Source organism: Martes martes (genome assembly GCF_963455335.1).
Source record: "Martes martes genome assembly, chromosome: 16".
NCBI classification, from domain to species: domain Eukaryota; kingdom Metazoa; phylum Chordata; class Mammalia; order Carnivora; family Mustelidae; genus Martes; species Martes martes.
This window is the reverse complement of record NC_137904.1, coordinates 31,134,203-31,153,924: the sequence shown is the minus strand read 5'-3', so window position 1 is coordinate 31,153,924 and position 19,722 is coordinate 31,134,203. Positions and strand designations below refer to the sequence as shown.

General features: G+C 35.0%; 1 protein-coding gene across 1 annotated transcript in view; it reads left to right on the top strand.

The window, feature by feature from the left end:
- The window catches only part of MED13 (mediator complex subunit 13), a 106,106-nt gene that overhangs the window by 54,321 nt on the left and 32,063 nt on the right, over window positions 1-19,722 (top strand). Inside the window, exons 10-16 of the mRNA XM_080826037.1 lie at window positions 8,084-8,297; window positions 9,948-10,029; window positions 11,721-11,842; window positions 13,462-13,552; window positions 13,685-13,899; window positions 15,971-16,167; window positions 16,883-17,793. Of these exons, the coding sequence (XP_080682163.1) occupies window positions 8,084-8,297; window positions 9,948-10,029; window positions 11,721-11,842; window positions 13,462-13,552; window positions 13,685-13,899; window positions 15,971-16,167; window positions 16,883-17,793 (1,832 nt within the window). The remainder of the gene's footprint in view (window positions 1-8,083; window positions 8,298-9,947; window positions 10,030-11,720; window positions 11,843-13,461; window positions 13,553-13,684; window positions 13,900-15,970; window positions 16,168-16,882; window positions 17,794-19,722) is intronic.

Here is a 19,722-nt window from a genome sequence, read left to right as displayed (position 1 = left end):
TTGGTCTTTCTGTTTCTGTGCTTCTCTACATACATAGTAGAGTGATCATTATAAGTTAAATGTTACGTTACTCATTTGCTTAAAACCCTTGAGTAGTTTTCCTTTACATTTAGAATAAAATCCAAACTCTTTCCTTATCTGAAAGATTCTGCCCAGTTCCTGCTAGTTCTTCACTCTTATTTACTAACTCTCCTATTTGCTTCTTGATTTCATGACATCAACTTTCTTGCTATTCGTTCAGAAAGCCAACCTCATTCCTAATGACCTTTAGAATTGAATTACAGATAGGGAGACAGTTCACCTCTTCTTATTTAGCCCTGTTGAAAAAAGTTACCTTCTCAGGAAGTATTTTCCTGACTATTATCTAAACTATGGCTTTTCTTCACTCCCCAAATCACTGCCTATCTTGTACACTGCTTTTTAAAAATTTTTTATTTTTTCTTTATTTTTATTTTATTTTTTTATTTTTTATTTTTTCTTTATATAGGTCATCTGAAATTACATTGTGTATTTGTTAATGATCTTTTCATTAAAATGTAACCTATATGAGGGCAAGGACTCTCTGTCTTGTTTACTGCTGTATTTCTCCAGCATGCACACACACACAAATGTACATGCCTAGAACAATTCTAGGTCCATAGTAGACATGGGATATGTTGGGATAAATGAAACAACGGTATGGCCCTAGGGTTACTGATTTTAGAACTTGTTTTCTTTCTAGATTTTATTTTCTTATTTAATGTATGTGAAATGTAGCATTGTGAATATTTTTAGCTTTACAAACTTAAAGGGTGAGTTTTTAATGGGCACATCGTATTCATAAGATCCAAGAGTCCTAGCCATAACTTTAAGTAAGTGTATTAGCTGCTTGTGTGCATGAATGAACATCAAGTGAAATGAAATGAAGGTCTCTTAGAAGTTAATGCAGTTTAATCTTAGAATCTGTTCTGATAATATTTGACATTTTTCTCACTGAATAAGAATGAGAAGGAAGAAGCATAATGTAGAAAGGTAGCATGCAGAGTAGAATGGTGCTAGGTCATGATTATGTAAATTAAGGAAATGACATGCTTCTATCTGTTCCTGGTCACCATTTTTTCTACTTCATAAAAAAGGAAAAGAATGAATAAAAGGTTTTTGTTGTTTTTTTTTTTAAATTCTGTGTCTCATGTAAGTATTGTTTTGGTTTTACTAGTTACTAAATGTATATTGTGTCATAATTTACTTTTAGATGAATCCTTTTTATTGTTATAGTAGAATAGAATATGAAAAATACCACAAAAAAGTAAGCCCTCAGCTTAGCTGCTTGAAACATGAACCAAAACATTTATGGAATATAATTATTCTGTACTTGATAGGTTAGAAGTTTTTTGGTTTTATTCTTTCCTTTTGTAGTTAAGTGTTCTATGGCTGTAGTTCTCAGTTGGGGCAATTTCTTATTTCCCCACTTACACCTTCAGGTGACATGGGGTAGTGTTATCACAACATGGGGCTTGCTAAATATCCTACCATATTTATAGTATGGTCCCCAACAACAAAGCCCAAAATGTTAGTAGTGTTGAAGTGCTTTAATATCATGGATCATTTTTAACAGAAATTTGAACTCCAGGATAGATTACTAAATTAGACCAAACCTGTTTACTGATTAGTTTTACTAGGGAGATTCCCCCATACTATTTTATTATCCAGTAAAATATCTGACATGGGCTTTAGTGTTAGCATTATGCTAAAGCAGAAGTTTTGGTTTTTTGATTTGTTTGTTTGTTTGTTTCCATATGTTAAAAGGATCTTGTTTGGGTAATTTAGTGATTCTGGTCCAGCTATTAATGTTACTTGAGATAGGAAGCCATGAGGATCATCTGTCAGATGATATTCCCTGTCATTAAAGTAAGTTCTGTGAAATAAGTTCTATGCCACTCTCAGTGGCATTTAAACAACCTTAAATTTTTAAAAGAAGCATTGTATAGCTTTAAATATAGGATCTTTTCAGGGCGCTTGGGTGGCTCAGTGGGTTAAAGCCTCTGCCTTCGGCTCAGGTCATGATCCCAGGGTCCTGGGAGAGAGCCCTGCATCAGGCTCTCTGCTCATCAGGGAGCCTGCTTCCTCCTCTCTCTCTCTGCCTGCGTCTCTACCTACTTGTGATCTCTGTCTGCCAAATAAATTAAAAAAATCTTTTTTAAAAAAGATTTTTCTAGTCAGAGTAATCCATTCAGAAGTCTAGATTTTTTATATAAATAAATTTTTGAATTCTTACTAGACATTGTAAATTTTAATCTTTTTCCATACTCTCAAGTTTTGAAAGCGTATTTAAATATATGGCAGTTAGGGGGCTGTTGTAACTCTTATGTTCTTTCACCCTTTTTAAAAGATCATACTCCTCAAAGATATATTTTATCAGTTTGAATAAAACTGAAGTTTCTCTAATATGCAAAATGCTATAAGGCACTGTTGGAGTATAAAATAAATTTGGTCCTGGCCCTAAATAAAATTGTAATCTAATGGAAAATAATGTTAAATTTTCTGATAGAAGTATACATAAAATATGTTAGGGATGGAGAACCAGAGTAAAGAATAATTTCATTCCATTTATGAAGATCCAGAAGCTTTATGTAGTTTGGTATGGCTAGATTATCTGGTGTTGCTTACTAGTTTGCTATGTCATGATGAGTAAGGAGTCGTGAAAGGTGGGGTAGGACTGTATAATGGAATAGCAAAATATTGTTTATAAGCTTATGTATTAATGTATTATCCTTTAGATGATAGGGGCACTGGTGGAAGCTTTTTTGAGGTAGATAAAATAACAGGTTTTGGAAGATAGGATTTTAGAAATACTAACCAAGTAGCATTATTGAAAGACTGTTTAGGTGAAGAGAGATGTATGAAAGGACATCAGTTTGGACATCTTAAATAGCTCAGATACAAGGTAATTGACGGCCAAAGGAAAATTAGAATGAGATCATTAGAGATGTATGGATTTTGTGGATGTAGAGTAGGCTGAAGAACTTTACAGCCCATTGGATAGTAAAGTAGGGGAGTAATAGAAGAGTTAAAGACCAGCGTATTTATTTTATGAGGGAAAGGGGAAAAACAGATCTGAATGCTGCTTTCCTACTTTTTTACTTTGGACTAAATCTTAAGCTTAATTTTTGTAATTTTTTTAAAGCAAAAGAAGCTGTTAATCTCTTGTTATCTTGAAGGAGAGGGATTGGGAAATTTTTATGTCTCCGTTATGTCTTTGTGTAGAATATGACTTTTAAATATGTGCATGTAATACATATACGTTGTAAATTTGTGAATTCAGTTTTAGGAGCCTGCTTAAAGATTCAGTCAGGCAGGTGTCAAGTGTTTGAAACTTAGGAGAAGACTTATATTAACCCAGTTGGAGTAATATAGAGGCATAGAGGGGCAAGAATGTATCAGTAGAAATTTAAAAAGAAACTTTTTAAATAAAAATAGACTTTGACAGGTGTGTGTCTTTTTAGAAAGTGATGAAGGAGGAACTTGGATATTTGATTTATGTTAAGTGAAAACTCAATTTCCATTTGGTGTAAGTTAAGTTTTCCATTGATTGCTGTTAAAAGGTGGCATTGTGCTTCCATAATAGGTGAATAAACAAAAGAAAGCAATACTGTTGGTTTTTCTAATTAATTTTAGGTGGTGTTGGCTGCCTAGCTAGGACAGAGTAATAGGATTCATCATTTTTAAACACCTTCCTAGTGTGCAGCAGTTGATGCCAGATTTTTCAGCAACTACTTTAAAGCAAAATTCCTTTTTAAATGTCTTAGTATTTGTTCAAGGAGAAAGGTTGGAGTGGCACATAGCATATCCTACATACGCGATATGCACATCTGTGGCTATCCTCTTTTTGCTTCTAGTTATTTTTAGTTTCTCTATTAGTTAATGATAGCATCTATTTTAGAATAGTGGCTTTTAAGACCTTGTAAGTTTTAAAGATAGCAGAGTTTCTGCAAAGAAACATGACAGTTTTTAATACCATTTTTCAAGGGCTTAGCACTTAATTCTAGTAGTATTTGTGATTGCTTAAAATGGTCTTCTGTTATGAATCAGAGGGAAACATTTCTAAACCCTGAGCAAGGAAGAACTATACTTGAGCATATTTGTATCATGTTTTGTTTGGTAGTAAGGCCACATATATCAGGGTGTTTTAACCATAGCATTCATCAATAGAACTAGCTCCTATGTTGTATTAGTGATATATCCAGTTTTTATTGTATATATTAAATGGTTTATAGAGTGCGTTATTTGACCTTTAAAAGTTAGTTTTAGTTATTTTGTTTCATGGAAGTCTATGATGAAATAAACTTTTGATTTAACTGTATTCTAAATCTTTTAAGTAAATCTTATTTGATAATACAATAAAGCTTTACTTTTGACAGCAAGCTTGACTCAGTTTAAGGATTGATTCTGAAGATTGGAGATGATATTAGAAAAGGTACAATTAAAGAAAATAGGGGATTTTTTATATTTATTGAATTCATTTATTCCTTAACATCTCCTTCTATAGTTTATCTCCTTTTATAAATGTCAATCTTAAATATTGTCATATCTTGTCTGGAAAGAATTTTATTGAATAAAGGCTTAAAAGCATGTGCTACTCTAAGGTATGTTAAATTCTCTACAGTTGTATTTCAGGAGGGGCATCTGGGTGGCTCAGTTGAGTGTCCTGACTCTTGATTTTGGCTCAGGTCATGATCTCTCAGGTGGTGAGATCAAGCCCCTTGTCAGGCTCCATGGTCAGTGGGGAGTCTGCTGGAGATTCTGTTCATCTCCCTGTGCCCCTCCCCCTGCTCATGTGCACAGGCATTCTCTCTCTCTCTCTCTTAAATAAATCTTATGTAATTATTTTTAGGATGGAATGTTACTGTTGTCATAGTAAAAGAAAAGGGATACAATTAATGAATAAAAGTAATTTCAATTTGCTTTGGGCTTTGCAAAGCTTCCTGTTCATGGCTGTACCTAATCCTCTTCCAGCTGGTCTGTATTTAGCTTTATATCTGATTGAAACTATCTCTGTAGTTAACCATTTGGCTGTATGTCAGTTTCTTTTAGAAAAGGAGAGGTGTTATTCCTGTTTCACAAAGGTGTGTGTATACTATATAATTGGATAGTGATGAAGTGACTGAGTTTTTAATTTGGCATCTTTTAAAAATCACAATTTTTTCTATTCTTAATTATTTTTAAATATAGAAGGATGTGTAATGTAAATAATTTATATTTTAATATTTGTTGTGACTTGATACTCTTGCTACTATTAACTACATTTAAATTCTTTGCATATCCCAATGTCTGTGATAACCGTTCAATAAAATAACAAGTTGTCTTTAGGCACTGCATTTGCTTTACTCATTTTTATTCTTCATAGAGCCCTATGCAGTAGGATTGGTCCTTTTAATGTTACTGCACACTAATTTAACTACCTATGTAAACAGTGTGGCAGTTTTTCTGCTTCTGCTAGAGGACAACTTAATATGAAAAACAGAGTTGTGTTATTCAGCCCTTCACAGAGTGGTGTTGTCTTTCAGGTTGGTGGTGGAAAGGGGTAGGGGTAGTGGGATTTTACACTTTTACCCTATGAATAGTTAATTTGAATATACATACTTAAAATCTGTCTAGCCCAACTTTGCTATATATTATCTTAGAAAACCATTTTTTTCTGCATAGTTTGCACATCAAAGAGAACATACCCTTCATTTCCTATCTTATAATGTTAAATGTAAGTTTTAAATAAGAAAATCTATGTCAAAATAGATGAAAAACTATTTTCACAGTATGTTAAAATCGAATAGTTCAAAAATAGTTATTTAGGCTCTAACATGGTAAGGTATAAAGCTACTCTTAAGAAATAAATGTTCGTTTATAGAACGGTACTATTCTAAAAATTGTGGTGTTTTTTTTTTTAAGATTTTATTTACTTTTTTGAGATGGAGACAGAATAGGAGCAGAGGTAGGGGCAAAGGGAGAGGGTGAAGCAGGCTCCCCAACAAGCAGGGAGACCAACACACAGGATCATGACCTGAGCTGAAGGCAGACACTTAACAGACTGAGCCACCCAGGCACCTTGTCCTAACAATTAATTGTAAAACATATCCCTGTTGACTAGATAGCCCCATGTTCTCATGGAAGAAAGTCTTTGTAGACTTGGGATTTTAGTTTTGGGGATAAATCTAGGGCATATTAGGAATAAAAATGGCATGTATGATATTTGATAGCAGGTTTAGAAAATACCAGTTATCTTTTTTATGGCTTCTGTTTCAACCTTAGTTTATGGAGTATAGAGTGCTTTTAGTGCTGGGCATTGGTGAATAGATTTAAAAATATATCCCTCTCATTCCAGGATTTTCTGAACTAGCATATGCTTTCGTCATTCCAGATCTTAGATCTCTTGGGATTTTTTTGTGTTAAATTGTTGGACAGATAAAATGGTAGCCATACCACTTTCTGATAAATAAAGATGGCTTGTTTCAAAGTACAGGATTTAGGATTATTAGTGCAACCCCAACATCTCTATCCTATATGGCTTTTAGATTTGACATTCATTTAGGAAGTACTTACTGATTTACTTTAACATGCCAAGTGCTGTTCTAGGCATTTGGGATATTTCAGTGAACAGAGACAAGATCCTCATCATTTAGGGACTTACATTCTACTGAGAGTGACAGTCAGCTACAAACATAAGCAAGTTCAGAAGTATGTTAAAAGATAACTGCTAAGGAAAAGTAGAGCAGGGCAAGGGTGTTCAGTGTTGAGGTAGTTGGGCATTTTGCAATTTTAAATAAGGACTCATACATAGGGTGACATTTAAACAAACTTTTAGGAAGTGAGGGAGATGGCCATGCTGATATTTCAAGAAAGGATGCTCCAAACAAAGGAACAGTCAGCAGTGTATCAGGCCTGTTTGAGGAATATCAAGAAAGTTCTTGGAAGCAGAGTGAGAGAGGAAGGAGTAGAATAACAGAAGGTGAAGTTGGGAGAGGAAAAGAGAAAGATCATTGAAAGCTATGGTAGGATATTATAAGGACTTTAGTTTTTATTCAGAATAAAATAGTCCTGCAGGATTTTGACCATGGTCTGACTAGAAGCTTAGCTGCTGCTTTCTGGCAGCATGGGAAACTCAGCTTTACAGACAACAAAGAACATGAATTTGGGAGTCAAAAAGTGTCTTACACAAACCAAAATCAAATCATTTAGTATTCACACTCACCAAGCACCCCCGTCTTCAGAGATGGAAAAGTTCTGATGCTTTCTAGGATTCTGGTGTGCAAATCAGCTTGTTGTGGCTTCTTTTCTCTTAACCTTAGATGTCAGCTTTCTCTGATCTGTCAGTTTCTACTAGTCTGTCTTTCCAACTTCACTGTTGTTTCTTCTCTTGTTCTGTTGTTCTTTGTCATTTTATTGGATATTTATTGGAGAATATAAAGAAACATGTTTATTACTCACCATGTGAAACCATAAGACTGATAATATAAAAATAAATTTTTCAGGATGATCAGAAAAAACCTTTTAAGTACTTGTGCTGAAACTTGCTATTATAAAACCTCTTGTCTGAATTAATAATAGTTACAACGTTATTTTTGGAAAACACAAACTAGGTCTTTAAAATATTTTGTAACTATCCACTCATGGGGTGGGAAGATTATAATCACTTTCACTGTATAAATGTATAAATTGTATAAACTTGTCTCACCATATAGTCCACATTTTGAGAGTTCCTGTCTTGGAGCAGTTGCAGTTTAAGTGTCCCTTTCAGTGAATGGATTTGGACATGTTAATGCATTTGAGGATTTGGGAAAAAAGTGGATTACCAAAAGAGTATATTTTGGTGAAAGAACATAGCAAGAAGAGGCCTAGATTTTAGCTTCATTTCTTTATTGCTAAATTTGAAGGTTTACTAAATCATATAACCTTTCTGTGCTCCGGTTTCTTCATTTATATAATGAAGGATTGCAGGTTAGATGATCTCTAAATAATCCTGAAAACTTTTTGATTCTTAAGTCATATTGTAATTTTTAAATGATTTTATGGAAAAAAAATACTAATTTTCTAATTTTGTTTTTTTATGCAGGTTAATGGTGCAATGTAAGAAACCTTTAAAAGTTTCTGATGAATTAGTACAGCAATATCAAATTAAAAATCAGTATCTTTCAGCAATAGCATCTGATGCAGAGCAAGAATCTAAAATCGATCCATATGCATTTGTTGAAGGAGATGAGGAATTCCTTTTTCCTGATAAGAAAGAAAGACAAAATAGTGAGAGAGAAGCTGTAAAAAAACACAAGGTGAGTAAAAGAAATCAGAGTACACTAAAGGGTCACTGATGATTTGTAACACTGCATATAGTACCACACTTCTCATTATTGTCTTTTAAAATAGAACAAATTAAAAAACATAGAACAGATTTATCATTGTAACTTCGGAAAACTTTTTTTTTTTTTTTTTTTTTTTTTTAAGAGATAGAGCAAGAAAGACCAGGGTCGGGGGAGGGCAGAGAGAGAGAGAAAATCTTTTTTTTTTTTTTTTTTTTTTAAGGTTTTATTTATTTATTATAGCAGGAACAGGGAGGGAGGGGCAGAGGGAGAGGAACATGCAAACTCCCTGCTGAGCAGGGAAGCCTGACACAGGGCTCAGTCCCGGGATCCTGAGATCATGACCTGAGCTGAAGTCAGACGCTTAACCAACTAAGCCACCCAGACGCCCTGAAAGAGAATCTTAAACAGGCTCCATGCCCAGTGAAGAGCCCAACATGGGGCTCAAGCTCATGACCCTGAGATCATGACCTGAGCCGAAATCAAGAGTCAGATGCTTAACTAACTGAGCACCCATGTGCCCTAGGAAGATAAGTTTTTTTTTAATAGGTACATCAGGCACATTACACAAAATTTAAGAGCTTGTGTGGACTTTATAGCTGGTCTCTCATAATGAAAAGATTCTTACTGTTTAAGAGTTTTTGGATTAGAGAAAGTACATTAACTTCTGTGATACTGAAATCAGGGCATTTAAGTAGATAAACTATTTTGATACTGAATTAAAATATGCTATAGGTAAATTGCCAGTTTTCAAAAATACAATAAAATACACCATGCCTAGTTTATAAAATACATGATATTTTTTAATGTGAGTTAAGAACTTATAGTGTCCCTTAAAGTAATGTATTTTGTGTAGGATATAGAAGTATTTATTAAAATTTAAAAGAATCCAATATTAGAGGATCTGTTAAGCACAGGATCATGCTGTTAAGAATTTTGCCTTAAAAACGAAATGTAGAGGGGCGCCTGGGTGGCTCAGTGGGTTAAAGCCTCTGCCTTCGGCTCAGGTCATGATCCCGGGGTCCTGGGTCGAGCCCCGCATCGGGCTCTCTGCTCAGCAGGGAGCCTGCTTCCTCCTCTCTCTCTGCCTGCCTCTCTGCCTACTTATGATCTCTGTCTGTCCAATAAATAAATAAAATCTTAAAAAAGAAGAAAAAATGAAATGTAGATATTAAAAGCTATAAAATTGTGAAAAGGATCCAATAATAAGTGTAATACAGAGAATTCATTTCCCAAAGTTTTTAGCCTTACTGTGTGGCTGGTACATGAAAATTTGTCCTTTTGTAAATATGAGAACAGTAGTAGCTAGGGAGGCTATAAGGTGCTGTAGAAAGAATGTGGACTTTGGAAATTGAGAGATTTATGTTGGAATCCCAGCTCCACTATCTATTTACTTATCGGGTATATTTATTTATCAGATATATTTCCTGGGTTATCTTTAACACTACTTTTTGCCTGTAAGTTGAGCCTAGTACTTACTTATCATATAGGTTAGTTGTGGGAATTAGTGTGTCTGTAGAACACCTGGCAGGATGCTTGACATGACATGTAGTTACTCAATACTTGAAAGATTTTGTTATTTTAAATTATATGTTTTAATCTAATATGTAATACTGTTTATAGGGAGAAGATGGGCCATCTAGTGTAACAGTTTTATCACATGAGGAAGATGCTATGTCATTATTTAGTCCCTCTATCAAGCAAGGTAAAACTTCTATTTCCTAATAAAAATATTGCATTGCAGGATTATTACTACAAACAAACTAATTTGATATTATTAGACTTCTGTTGTTCCTTTTTGTGTAATTCATAGGTTTCATAGAGAGGTACCTATCTTAAAATGATGGCTTTATTGTTTATTTTGTACTGGGAGAAGCAAGTTGAGATGGTAAAAATCCTTTGTTTTCCATTGTTGGAACTTTGCTTTCTCACAAATAAAAATAGTTCTCATCTGTAAAATGAGATTTTAGAGATCATCACCTAAGGTCCCTCTCAGATCTGAAAACTGACAAATTAGGCATCACTATAATTTTGTTGTCCTTTTCTGTCAAATTAGGAGAACTTTTGCTGAAATTATTAATTTAACAAATAATTATCAAGCAGGTGTTACATTTAGGCACAGTTCTTGACACTGAGGCCAAGGCTCCACTATGAAAGTATCTGAAAGTTTTGTTGTGCTTGGAATAGGCATATGACAGCATGTTCTTTTACTTTTACTTTAACTTTTGATGAAAGCAAAATAAGTTGTCCTTTGGCAGGTATTTTTAGGGACAAAGTTTTGTTTTAATATTTGAAATAGAGAGGGTCAGGCTCTCAGAAAAAGGAAAAAATGGTCTTTAATGAAGTAAATTCAGTTGATAATTTTGAGTAGCTTGATAGGTTAACAGTTTGGGTTCTTTGAGCTATTTACCTACCCTAGGATGTAGAGAATATATAATTGCTATCTTGTACTTTCTCACAATATGGACCACATACTGCATTTTGGATCATCTTTTGAGGTGGAGATTGCAAATCTTGATTTTTAATAAGTACCCTAGATGATTTTTTTTACGCCAAATTTCGGAATTACTGTTCTAGTGAATTTTTAGAACTGACATGCAGAGGTACTTGGAAAGTGGCTTTTATGTTTCTGAAAATGAGGGCTATTTCAAGTCATTTGATACTCCAAGGATGCTTCAGAAGGTTATATATCAAACTATAAATTTGTTTTTTGTGTGTGGGAATGTAAGAGGAGTTTAACTTCTATTGGTATTTGTACTTTTTTCTTAAGTAATCATGTATTTTCCCCCCTGCAGCTGGGGGGAAAAAGGGGGAAAAGGGAAATAAAATTCTAGAACTAAAAGGAAGCTTAACCAAAAGATAATATTTATTGAGTACTTAAGTGCCTAGCACTGGATAAAGTATTTTAGCTACATCCTTTCATGTTTAGTTCTTGCCATTACTAAGGTACAGAGAGGTTAAGTAACTTGCTCAGGGTCATTCTATTAGTGTGAGTTGGGAATTCAAATTAATAATAGTCCATCTGACTCAAGAGCCAGAGCACTTAGTCATCATACTATGCTTGTTTTACATTTCAGGAAGATAGAAAAATAAGAATGTGTGTGTGTCTACTATAGTTCTAGGACTGTATATCTTTTTATTTGATATATGAAATTGGAGTACTTAGCCATGTTATGGATTACATAGCGTTTGGTGAGCTTCCTGGAGAAGTTAGTACTGTTATGTTTGCAACTTTATTTCTATAAAAAATTTTTTTAGATTTAAGCAAATCACAGTTTTTTATTGCATGATACTCTTACAAGTTTGAAGTTAGATGTCTAGTTTAAATTAATAGAATAATACTCATTTGGTCAGTTGTAGAATTTTTTATTTTGTTTTTCTGATTGACATATATAGATGCTCCACGCCCTACTAGTCATGCCCGTCCTCCATCAACCAGTTTGATTTATGACTCAGACCTGGCTGTCTCTTATACTGACCTTGATAATCTCTTCAATTCGGATGAAGATGAACTAACAGTGAGTATTCTGTTAATGGTTAAGATTACAATTTCTTTTCCTTGATCTTATATAGACTTACTTTTCAGAAGTGATGTGTGACTTGAATAGTACGTTTTAGCCCTGAAAAATAGGAAATATTTTGAAATAATTTTATTAATTGTTTTCTTTTTTTAGATCTTGCCATAGTGTCACATATAAACTGTAAAGGTTTTTTTCTTTATTTTTTTTATATTTGAAGGACATGTGTGATTAAGCTTAATTTCTACCATATATTCTTTTTCTGCAGTCTTTAGGAAGCAGAATTATTTTCCTGTTCTTTGATCTCTCATTTGAGAAATGACCCTGGAATTGACTCATGCATAAAATAATAACATTATAATTATGTGCCTTGTCAATTTATTAAGGAATACTACTCCTTTGAGTATGTTTGATATTCTAGCCATTATTATAAGACAGCTATATACTATAATAATGAAAGAGGTAGAAAAAGAAATATTTAACTTTGAACATCCATTTGCAGAGGAAGATGATTATAAAAGAAAGCTTAAAATGAGATTTGCTAGAATATCAAGTCTCTAGCAAATTAATGAACTGAGTGCTGCATTATTATAAAAAGAATTCCATTTTCATCTGCATAGAGGTAGCTTAGAAACCTCTATAGTACATTTGGTCATTCTTGTTCTATATAATATGTACTTTTAATCCTCTCTATGATACACACATACACACTGCATATGTATATTTATGTATATATGTATATACACATATGTGCACATTTGGTGTCTTCATTTAAGTGACCTAAGGTAGATATAGCTATACATAAACTTAAGTTCTATATCCCTGAATACTTGTGTAGTTTTATGTTTTCTCTCTGTTACCATTCATGTATCAGCTGTGGCTCTTGTGAGGTAAAAAGGTTGTAATTAGAACTCAGTCTATATATTATGACAAAGTGGCTAACAAGAGGCTTGGAACCAAGTTGTCAGGTCTGAAAACATGGGTGACAGATTGGAGATGGTAAAATGACTTGTTCAGTGTATTATAATTTTTAGTTAGGTATCCTGTTACTTATCATATGAGATTTTTCTGAAGTTTGTGCTTTGTTTTACATGTTATAACATTTTTGTAAGGGTAAGGAGATTATTAAACAAGATAAAAGTGTAAATTAGATTTCAGAGGGGTGATTTATACAGGAAACTTCATTGTGTTTTATTTAAGGGGACAAATGCTTTATGGGTATCTTTTACTAAGAAGCAGTTCGGATATTACAAATCCTTATTGCAGATTTCCTTTTCTTTCATTCTTTTTTTTATTTTAATAGGCTTTAAGTGGTAGGTTATTTTTGCTTCTGTGTGTTCTGAAAGTATTGGTCCTGTGTTTTGGAGGAACTTTTCCCTCTGTTAATTTTTAGGATTATCAAATAAACAGAGAAATTAATCTGGATTCATTGATTGCCTAAAAAGTGTTCTACATCTTTATGAATTGTTTCTAATAAATAATATTTGGCTCTAGCACAACCAGAATAATATATTTGATGAATAGGGTTGACTTTCAAGTTATATCTTAATGATTACCATCTTGAATCACATTGGTCTTAAAATTTTAGATAAATAATGTGTTTTTGTTTTTGTTAATAGCCTGGATCTAAAAAGTCAGCAAATGGAACAGATGATAAATCAAGCAGTAAGGAATCAAAGACAGGAAATCTGGATCCACTGTCTTGCATAAGTAAGCTTCCCAAATCTGCTCCAGATAAGTTTGCAAATTTTTAATCTGAATAAAATTCCCCACCCCTTTCTTTTAAACACAGATTTACTTCTTTTTAGTTTTATGTTAAAGTGTGTGTTTTATTAAATATAGGTACTGCAGATCTTCATAAAATGTATCCTACACCACCCTCGTTGGAACAACATATTATGGGATTTTCCCCAATGAATATGAGTAATAAAGAATATGGTAGTATGGATATAACACCTGGAGGAACTGTTCTAGAAGGAAATAGTTCTAGTATAGGAACACAGTTCAAAATTGAGGTTGATGAAGGATTCTGTAGCCCAAAACCTTCTGAAATTAAAGTAAGTATTTTATTTTTTCTAGAAAAATAATTGACTTCCTATATATATATTTTGTATATAGGGGAAGGGAGAGGGGAGGCTGGGGAGGAGCAGAAGGAGAGGGAGAGAGGTTCTTAAACAGGCTCCACGCCCAGTGTGGAGGCTGAAGTCGGGCTCTGTCTCGCAACCCTGAGAGAGTGACTTGAGCTGAAGTCAGAAGTCAGACACCCAACCAACTGAGCCACCCAGGTGCCCCTCCAGTATTTTCTTATAGATTCAGTATATTGCTATATTAAAAAATCTGTTCATGGTGAATACTATTTTGTGGTTGACAAATTTGAAGACTAAGTAGTAGTTACACTATTAAGAATGCATTTAAGAACACTTAGGCTGCTTCCATTATTTGGCTATTGTAAATAATGGTGCTATAAACATAGGGGTGCATGAATCCCTTTGAATTAGTGTTTTTGTAATTTTTGAAGAGATTTTATTTATTTATTTGACAGCACAAGCAGGGGGAGTAACAGGCAGAGCAAGGTGAAGAATCAGACTCCCTGCTGAGCAGGGGGCCCAACTTGGGGCTTGATCCTAGGACTGTGGGCTGAACTGAAGGCAGCTACCTAACCAACTGAGCCACTCAGGCGCCCCATGTACCTTTTGAGTAGATATCCAGCAGTGTAATTATTGAATTGTAGGGTAGTTCTATTTTTAACTTATTTAGGAACCTTCACTGTTTTCCACAATGACTTCACCAGTTTGCATTGCTACCAGCAGTGCAAGAGGGTTCCTTTATCTCCATCAACACCTATTGTTTCTTGTGTGTGTGTTTTTTTATTTTTTATTTTTTTAAGGATTTTACTTATTTATTTGACAGAGATCACAAGTAGGCAGAGAGAGGGGGGGAAGCACGCTCCCCACTGAGCAGGGAGCCCGATTCGGGGCTCGATCCCAGGACCCTGAGATCATGACCTGAGCTGAAGGCAGAGGGTTTAACCCACTGAGCCACCCAGGTGCCCCTATGTGTTTTTTTAAACATTTGATTTATTTGACAGCATAAGTAGAGGGAGCAGCAGGCAGAGGGCGAGGGAGAAGTAGGCTCCCCACTGAGCAGGGAGCCCAACATGGGGTTTGATCCCAGGATCCTGGGATCATGACCTGAGCTGAAGGCAGATGCTCAACTGACTGAGCCACCCAGGCTCTCCACTTGTGTTTTTTATTTTAACCATTCTTATAACTGTGAGGTGATCTTACTGTAGTTTGTTTGTTTAGTTTCTTTTTAAGGCAAACTCTGTGCCATACACAGGGCTCAAACTTAAAATCCTGAGATCAAGAGTTGCATGCTCTACCACCTGAGCCAGGCAGGCACCCCTTTCATTGTAGTTTTGATTTGCATAACCCTGATGATGAGTGATGTTGAGCAGATGAATGGATAAAGGTGTATGTGTATACACACACACACACACACACACACACGAATATTATTCAGCCATAAAAAAGAATGAAATCTTGCTATTTTTAATGACATGGATAGAGCTAGAGAGTGTAATGCTAAGCAAAATAAGTCAGACAGGAAAAGACAAATACCATATGCTTTTATTTATATGTGGAATTTAAGAAACAAAGGGGAAATGAGAAAAGGAAAAAAAAAAGACAAACCAAGAAACACTTGACGATAAAGAATAATCTGATGGTTACCGGAGGGGAAGTTGGTAGGGGGATGGATGAAATAGCTGATGGGGATTAAGGAGTGCCCTTGTGATGAGCACTGGGTGATGTACAGTATTGTTCAATCACTAGTGTACACTTGAAACTAATACAGCACTGTTAATTAACTGGAATTAGAATGAATGCATTTAAGAACAGAATGATATTGGGTACCTGGCTGGCTCTGTCAGTGGAGCATATGACTCTTGGTCTCAGGGTTGTGAGCTGAAGACCTACTTTGGTCATGGAGCCTACTTTAAAAAAAAAAAAAAAATTTTTATTTGTATTTTTTTATTTTGTTTGAAGAAAGGGGGTAAAAGGGCTGGAGTTAGTTTGCATTTTTCCCCTGGAAGATGAGTTGCTGAAAGTCATGGTCTTTGTATTATAGGATTTTTCTTATGTCTATAAGCCTGAAAATTGTCAAGTTCTGGTGGGATGTTCCATGTTTGCACCTCTAAAAAGTCTACCAAGCCAATGTTTGCCTCCTATCAAATTGCCTGAAGAATGTATTTACCGTCAGAGTTGGACTGTTGGAAAATTAGAATTGCTTCCTTCAGGGCCTGCGGTGCCATTCATCAAAGAAGGGTATGATTTTGATTTATGTTACTGGTATAGTGTAGGTGTGCTTACCTAGCTTTAATTTTTTTCATAGAAGTACCTGCTTTGCTAGTACTTAGAAAAAGATACTGGTTTTTGAAAATTCTAAAAATTGTTTTTTGATCAATAAATTATAATGGTGTTAGTTGCATGTGGGTAAACTGTTGGAAAACTTAAGACCATTATGCTTTGATTATTTGTCTTCGTTTGGAGGGGTTGTCTTCAAAAGTACCTTTTATTTTGTTCTAAAATACTAAATCCCATTTGTTTATTTGCCATATCACACACTTTTAATATTTTGGTATTTCTGGAATTGGGATGTATTATACTTGGTAGCCTCTTAAAATTGCCTTTGTCCCTTATTGTATGTAAACATCTCTAAAATCAGGATTTTTAAAAAAATAGTAACATTTTAGGATCAATGAAATTTGATTATTTGTAGTATAAGAAATATAGATAGTAAATGTGGATGTCTAGGTATGGATAAATGTAAGTAGATTTTATTTGCAGTTTTGGAACTAGTTGGTTGGTCCACAGTCTGTAACAGTCACTAGAGTGGATATTATAACCAGAAATATGTTTTAGTTATACTTGTAGTTTTTGCACTACAAAAAAATACTGGGACATTTTTTAGTTCTGTTTCATATTGTTAATATGTTCCTTTATATATGTGTTTAATTTTCTTTTACCCCGGTGACACTAGTGATGGAAGTACTATTGATCAAGAATATGGTCCTGCTTATACACCTCAGACTCATACTTCTTTTGGGATGCCTCCTAGCAGTGCACCTCCTAGTAACAGTGGAGCAGGAATTCTTCCTTCTCCGTCTACGCCTAGGTTTCCGACTCCAAGGACTCCAAGGACTCCAAGGACTCCTCGAGCTGGCGGACCTGCTAGTGCTCAAGGTTCAGTCAAATATGAAAATTCAGACTTGTATTCACCAGCTTCTACCCCATCCACATGTAGACCCCTTAATTCTGTTGAACCTGCAACTGTTCCCTCCATCCCTGAAGCACACAGTCTTTATGTAAACCTCATTCTTTCAGAATCAGTTATGAATTTGTTCAAAGACTGTAACTTTGATAGTTGCTGTATCTGTGTCTGCAACATGAATATCAAGGGTGCCGATGTTGGAGTTTACATTCCAGATCCAATGCAGGAAGCACAGTATAGGTGTACCTGTGGCTTCAGTGCTGTCATGAACAGAAAATTTGGAAACAATTCAGGATTATTTCTTGAAGATGAACTAGATATCATAGGACGCAACACAGAATGTGGCAAAGAAGCAGAAAAACGTTTTGAAGCTCTCAGGGCTACTTCTGAACATGTTAATGGAGGACTAAAGGAATCTGAAAAATTCCCTGATGAGTTGATATTATTGCTACAAGATCAGTGCACTAATTTATTTTCACCCTTTGGAGCAGCAGACCAAGACCCTTTTCCCAGGATTGGTGTAATTAGTAATTGGGTACGTGTTGAAGAGCGGGACTGTTGCAATGACTGCTACCTTGCATTGGAACATGGGCGTCAGTTCATGGATAACATGTCAGGAGGAAAAGTTGATGAAGCACTTGTGAAAAGTTCATGCTTACACCCCTGGTCCAAAAGAAATGGTAAGCATCCTAATGGAATAATTTTTCTGTTTATCTTCCTTTAGTTGTAAGACTGCTTTTCTTTCTTAGGAAAAAGTGTTAAAGGCAGTTTTCCATGTAGCTAATAGAGACATTGAAATTTGGACTTAAAATTCCTCCAAGAATGACATTTTTAGAGGGAGAGTTCCCTAGCAGTTTAGTTTAATTTCACCAATAAAAGTATGGTTATTGTAAATCTGTAATTAGCATACTTACGTAGGAGTATAAAAGGCACTTTGCAGATGTTAATTAGCAGAAAATTGCTAGTTGTCTGCTTTATTCAACATTCTTTCACTCATTAAATATTTACTGAGCACCTGATATGTGTGCCACACAGTGTTCCTTTATAAAGCACAGCATTAAATGAAGCAAACATACTTTCTGCCCTTTTTGAGCCTGTAATTTATGAGAGAAGACATTAAAAAAGTAATTATATAATGTTAGATAGTAACAATTGCTTTGAAGAAAAAGGTGAAAGAAGTGGAAAAAGAGTGTACTATTTTAGATCTATGGTTAGAGAAGATATTATGGAGGCACTTGAGCAAAAACTGCAGAAAGTGGGAAAATGGAGCTATGTGGCTAACCAAGGGAAGAGTGTTTCAGACAGTGCAAAGACCCTGAGGGAGTAGTGTGGCTAATGGGTTTGAGGAACCGTTAAGAAGACACTGTTGCAGGGCCCCTGGGTGGCTCAGAGGGTTGAAGCCTCTGCCTTCAGCTCAGGTCATGATCCCAAGGTCCTGGGATCGAGCCCCGCATCGGGCTCTCTCCTTGGTGGGGAGCCTGCTTCCTCCTCTCTCTCTCTCTCTGCCTGCCTCTCTGCCTACTTGTGATCTCTCTCTGTTGAAGAAATGAATAGAATCTTTAAAAAAAAAAAAAAAGAAGAAGAAGACACTGTTGCTGGAATGAACTGAGTGATGGGAGATTGGTCAGATATGATATCTGAGAGCTGGCCAAACACCAGATGTAGGGATGGTAAGGACCATGCAAGACTTTTATTGTTTATTCTAAGACTGATGGGAAGCTATCAGTTTTGAAGCATCTGTTTTGAACAAAGAAATAATATGGTCTTTTTATGTTAATTTTTTAAAAGATCATTCTGGCTGTTGTGTTGTGGATGGTGAAGGTAAGAATAGAAGCAGATAGAGTAGTTAGGAGGTAATTGCAGTAGTCCAGGTGAAAGATGATGATAATTTAGAGAAGATTGGAAGCAATAGAGATATGAGTAGTGGGTTCTAGGTATTTTTGGGAAATAGAACCTACAGGATTCATACAAGAAAAGATGGGGCATCACAAGTAGCTTGAACTTGAGTTGATGGTTCCATTTATAAAGGAGGGAAACTTTGGGGAAGGAGGTCAAGTATGCAATTAGAGATACAGTTTTAAATTCAGAGGAGTGGTTGGGGTTGTAGAATAAAATTTTCTTGTGTAAGTTATCAGTATTAAAATCTATGGAGCTGGATCAAACAACCAAGAGAGTGACTAGAGAGAACTCTAAGGATGGAAGTGACGTTTAGAGGTGGAGAAGAAAGGGAGGATCCAGGATAGGAAAACAAGGAGGTGGGAGGAAAACCAAGAGAGTATGGTGTCCTGGAAGCCAAGTATAGGAATTGTTTGAAGGAGAGAATTGTCTCAATGCCAAATAATGTTAAACAGATACAATGTCAGATACTTGTATAGAGTTCTGAAGATCTAATGTGTTAGGGCTTAGTGCAGTGCTTGGAACATAGTACTGAACTAATATAAGCTGCTGTTATTACTAAAATAATCGATTAGATATTTTTCTTTCAGGCACAACCAACCTAACACTTTCTAAAAGATGTCTCAATATACCACTAACTTTTCTAACTTTCGGTTATTATACAGAAAATTAGCCTCCTTCAAAATGTGGTTTTGGGTAGGGATCTTTTCTAA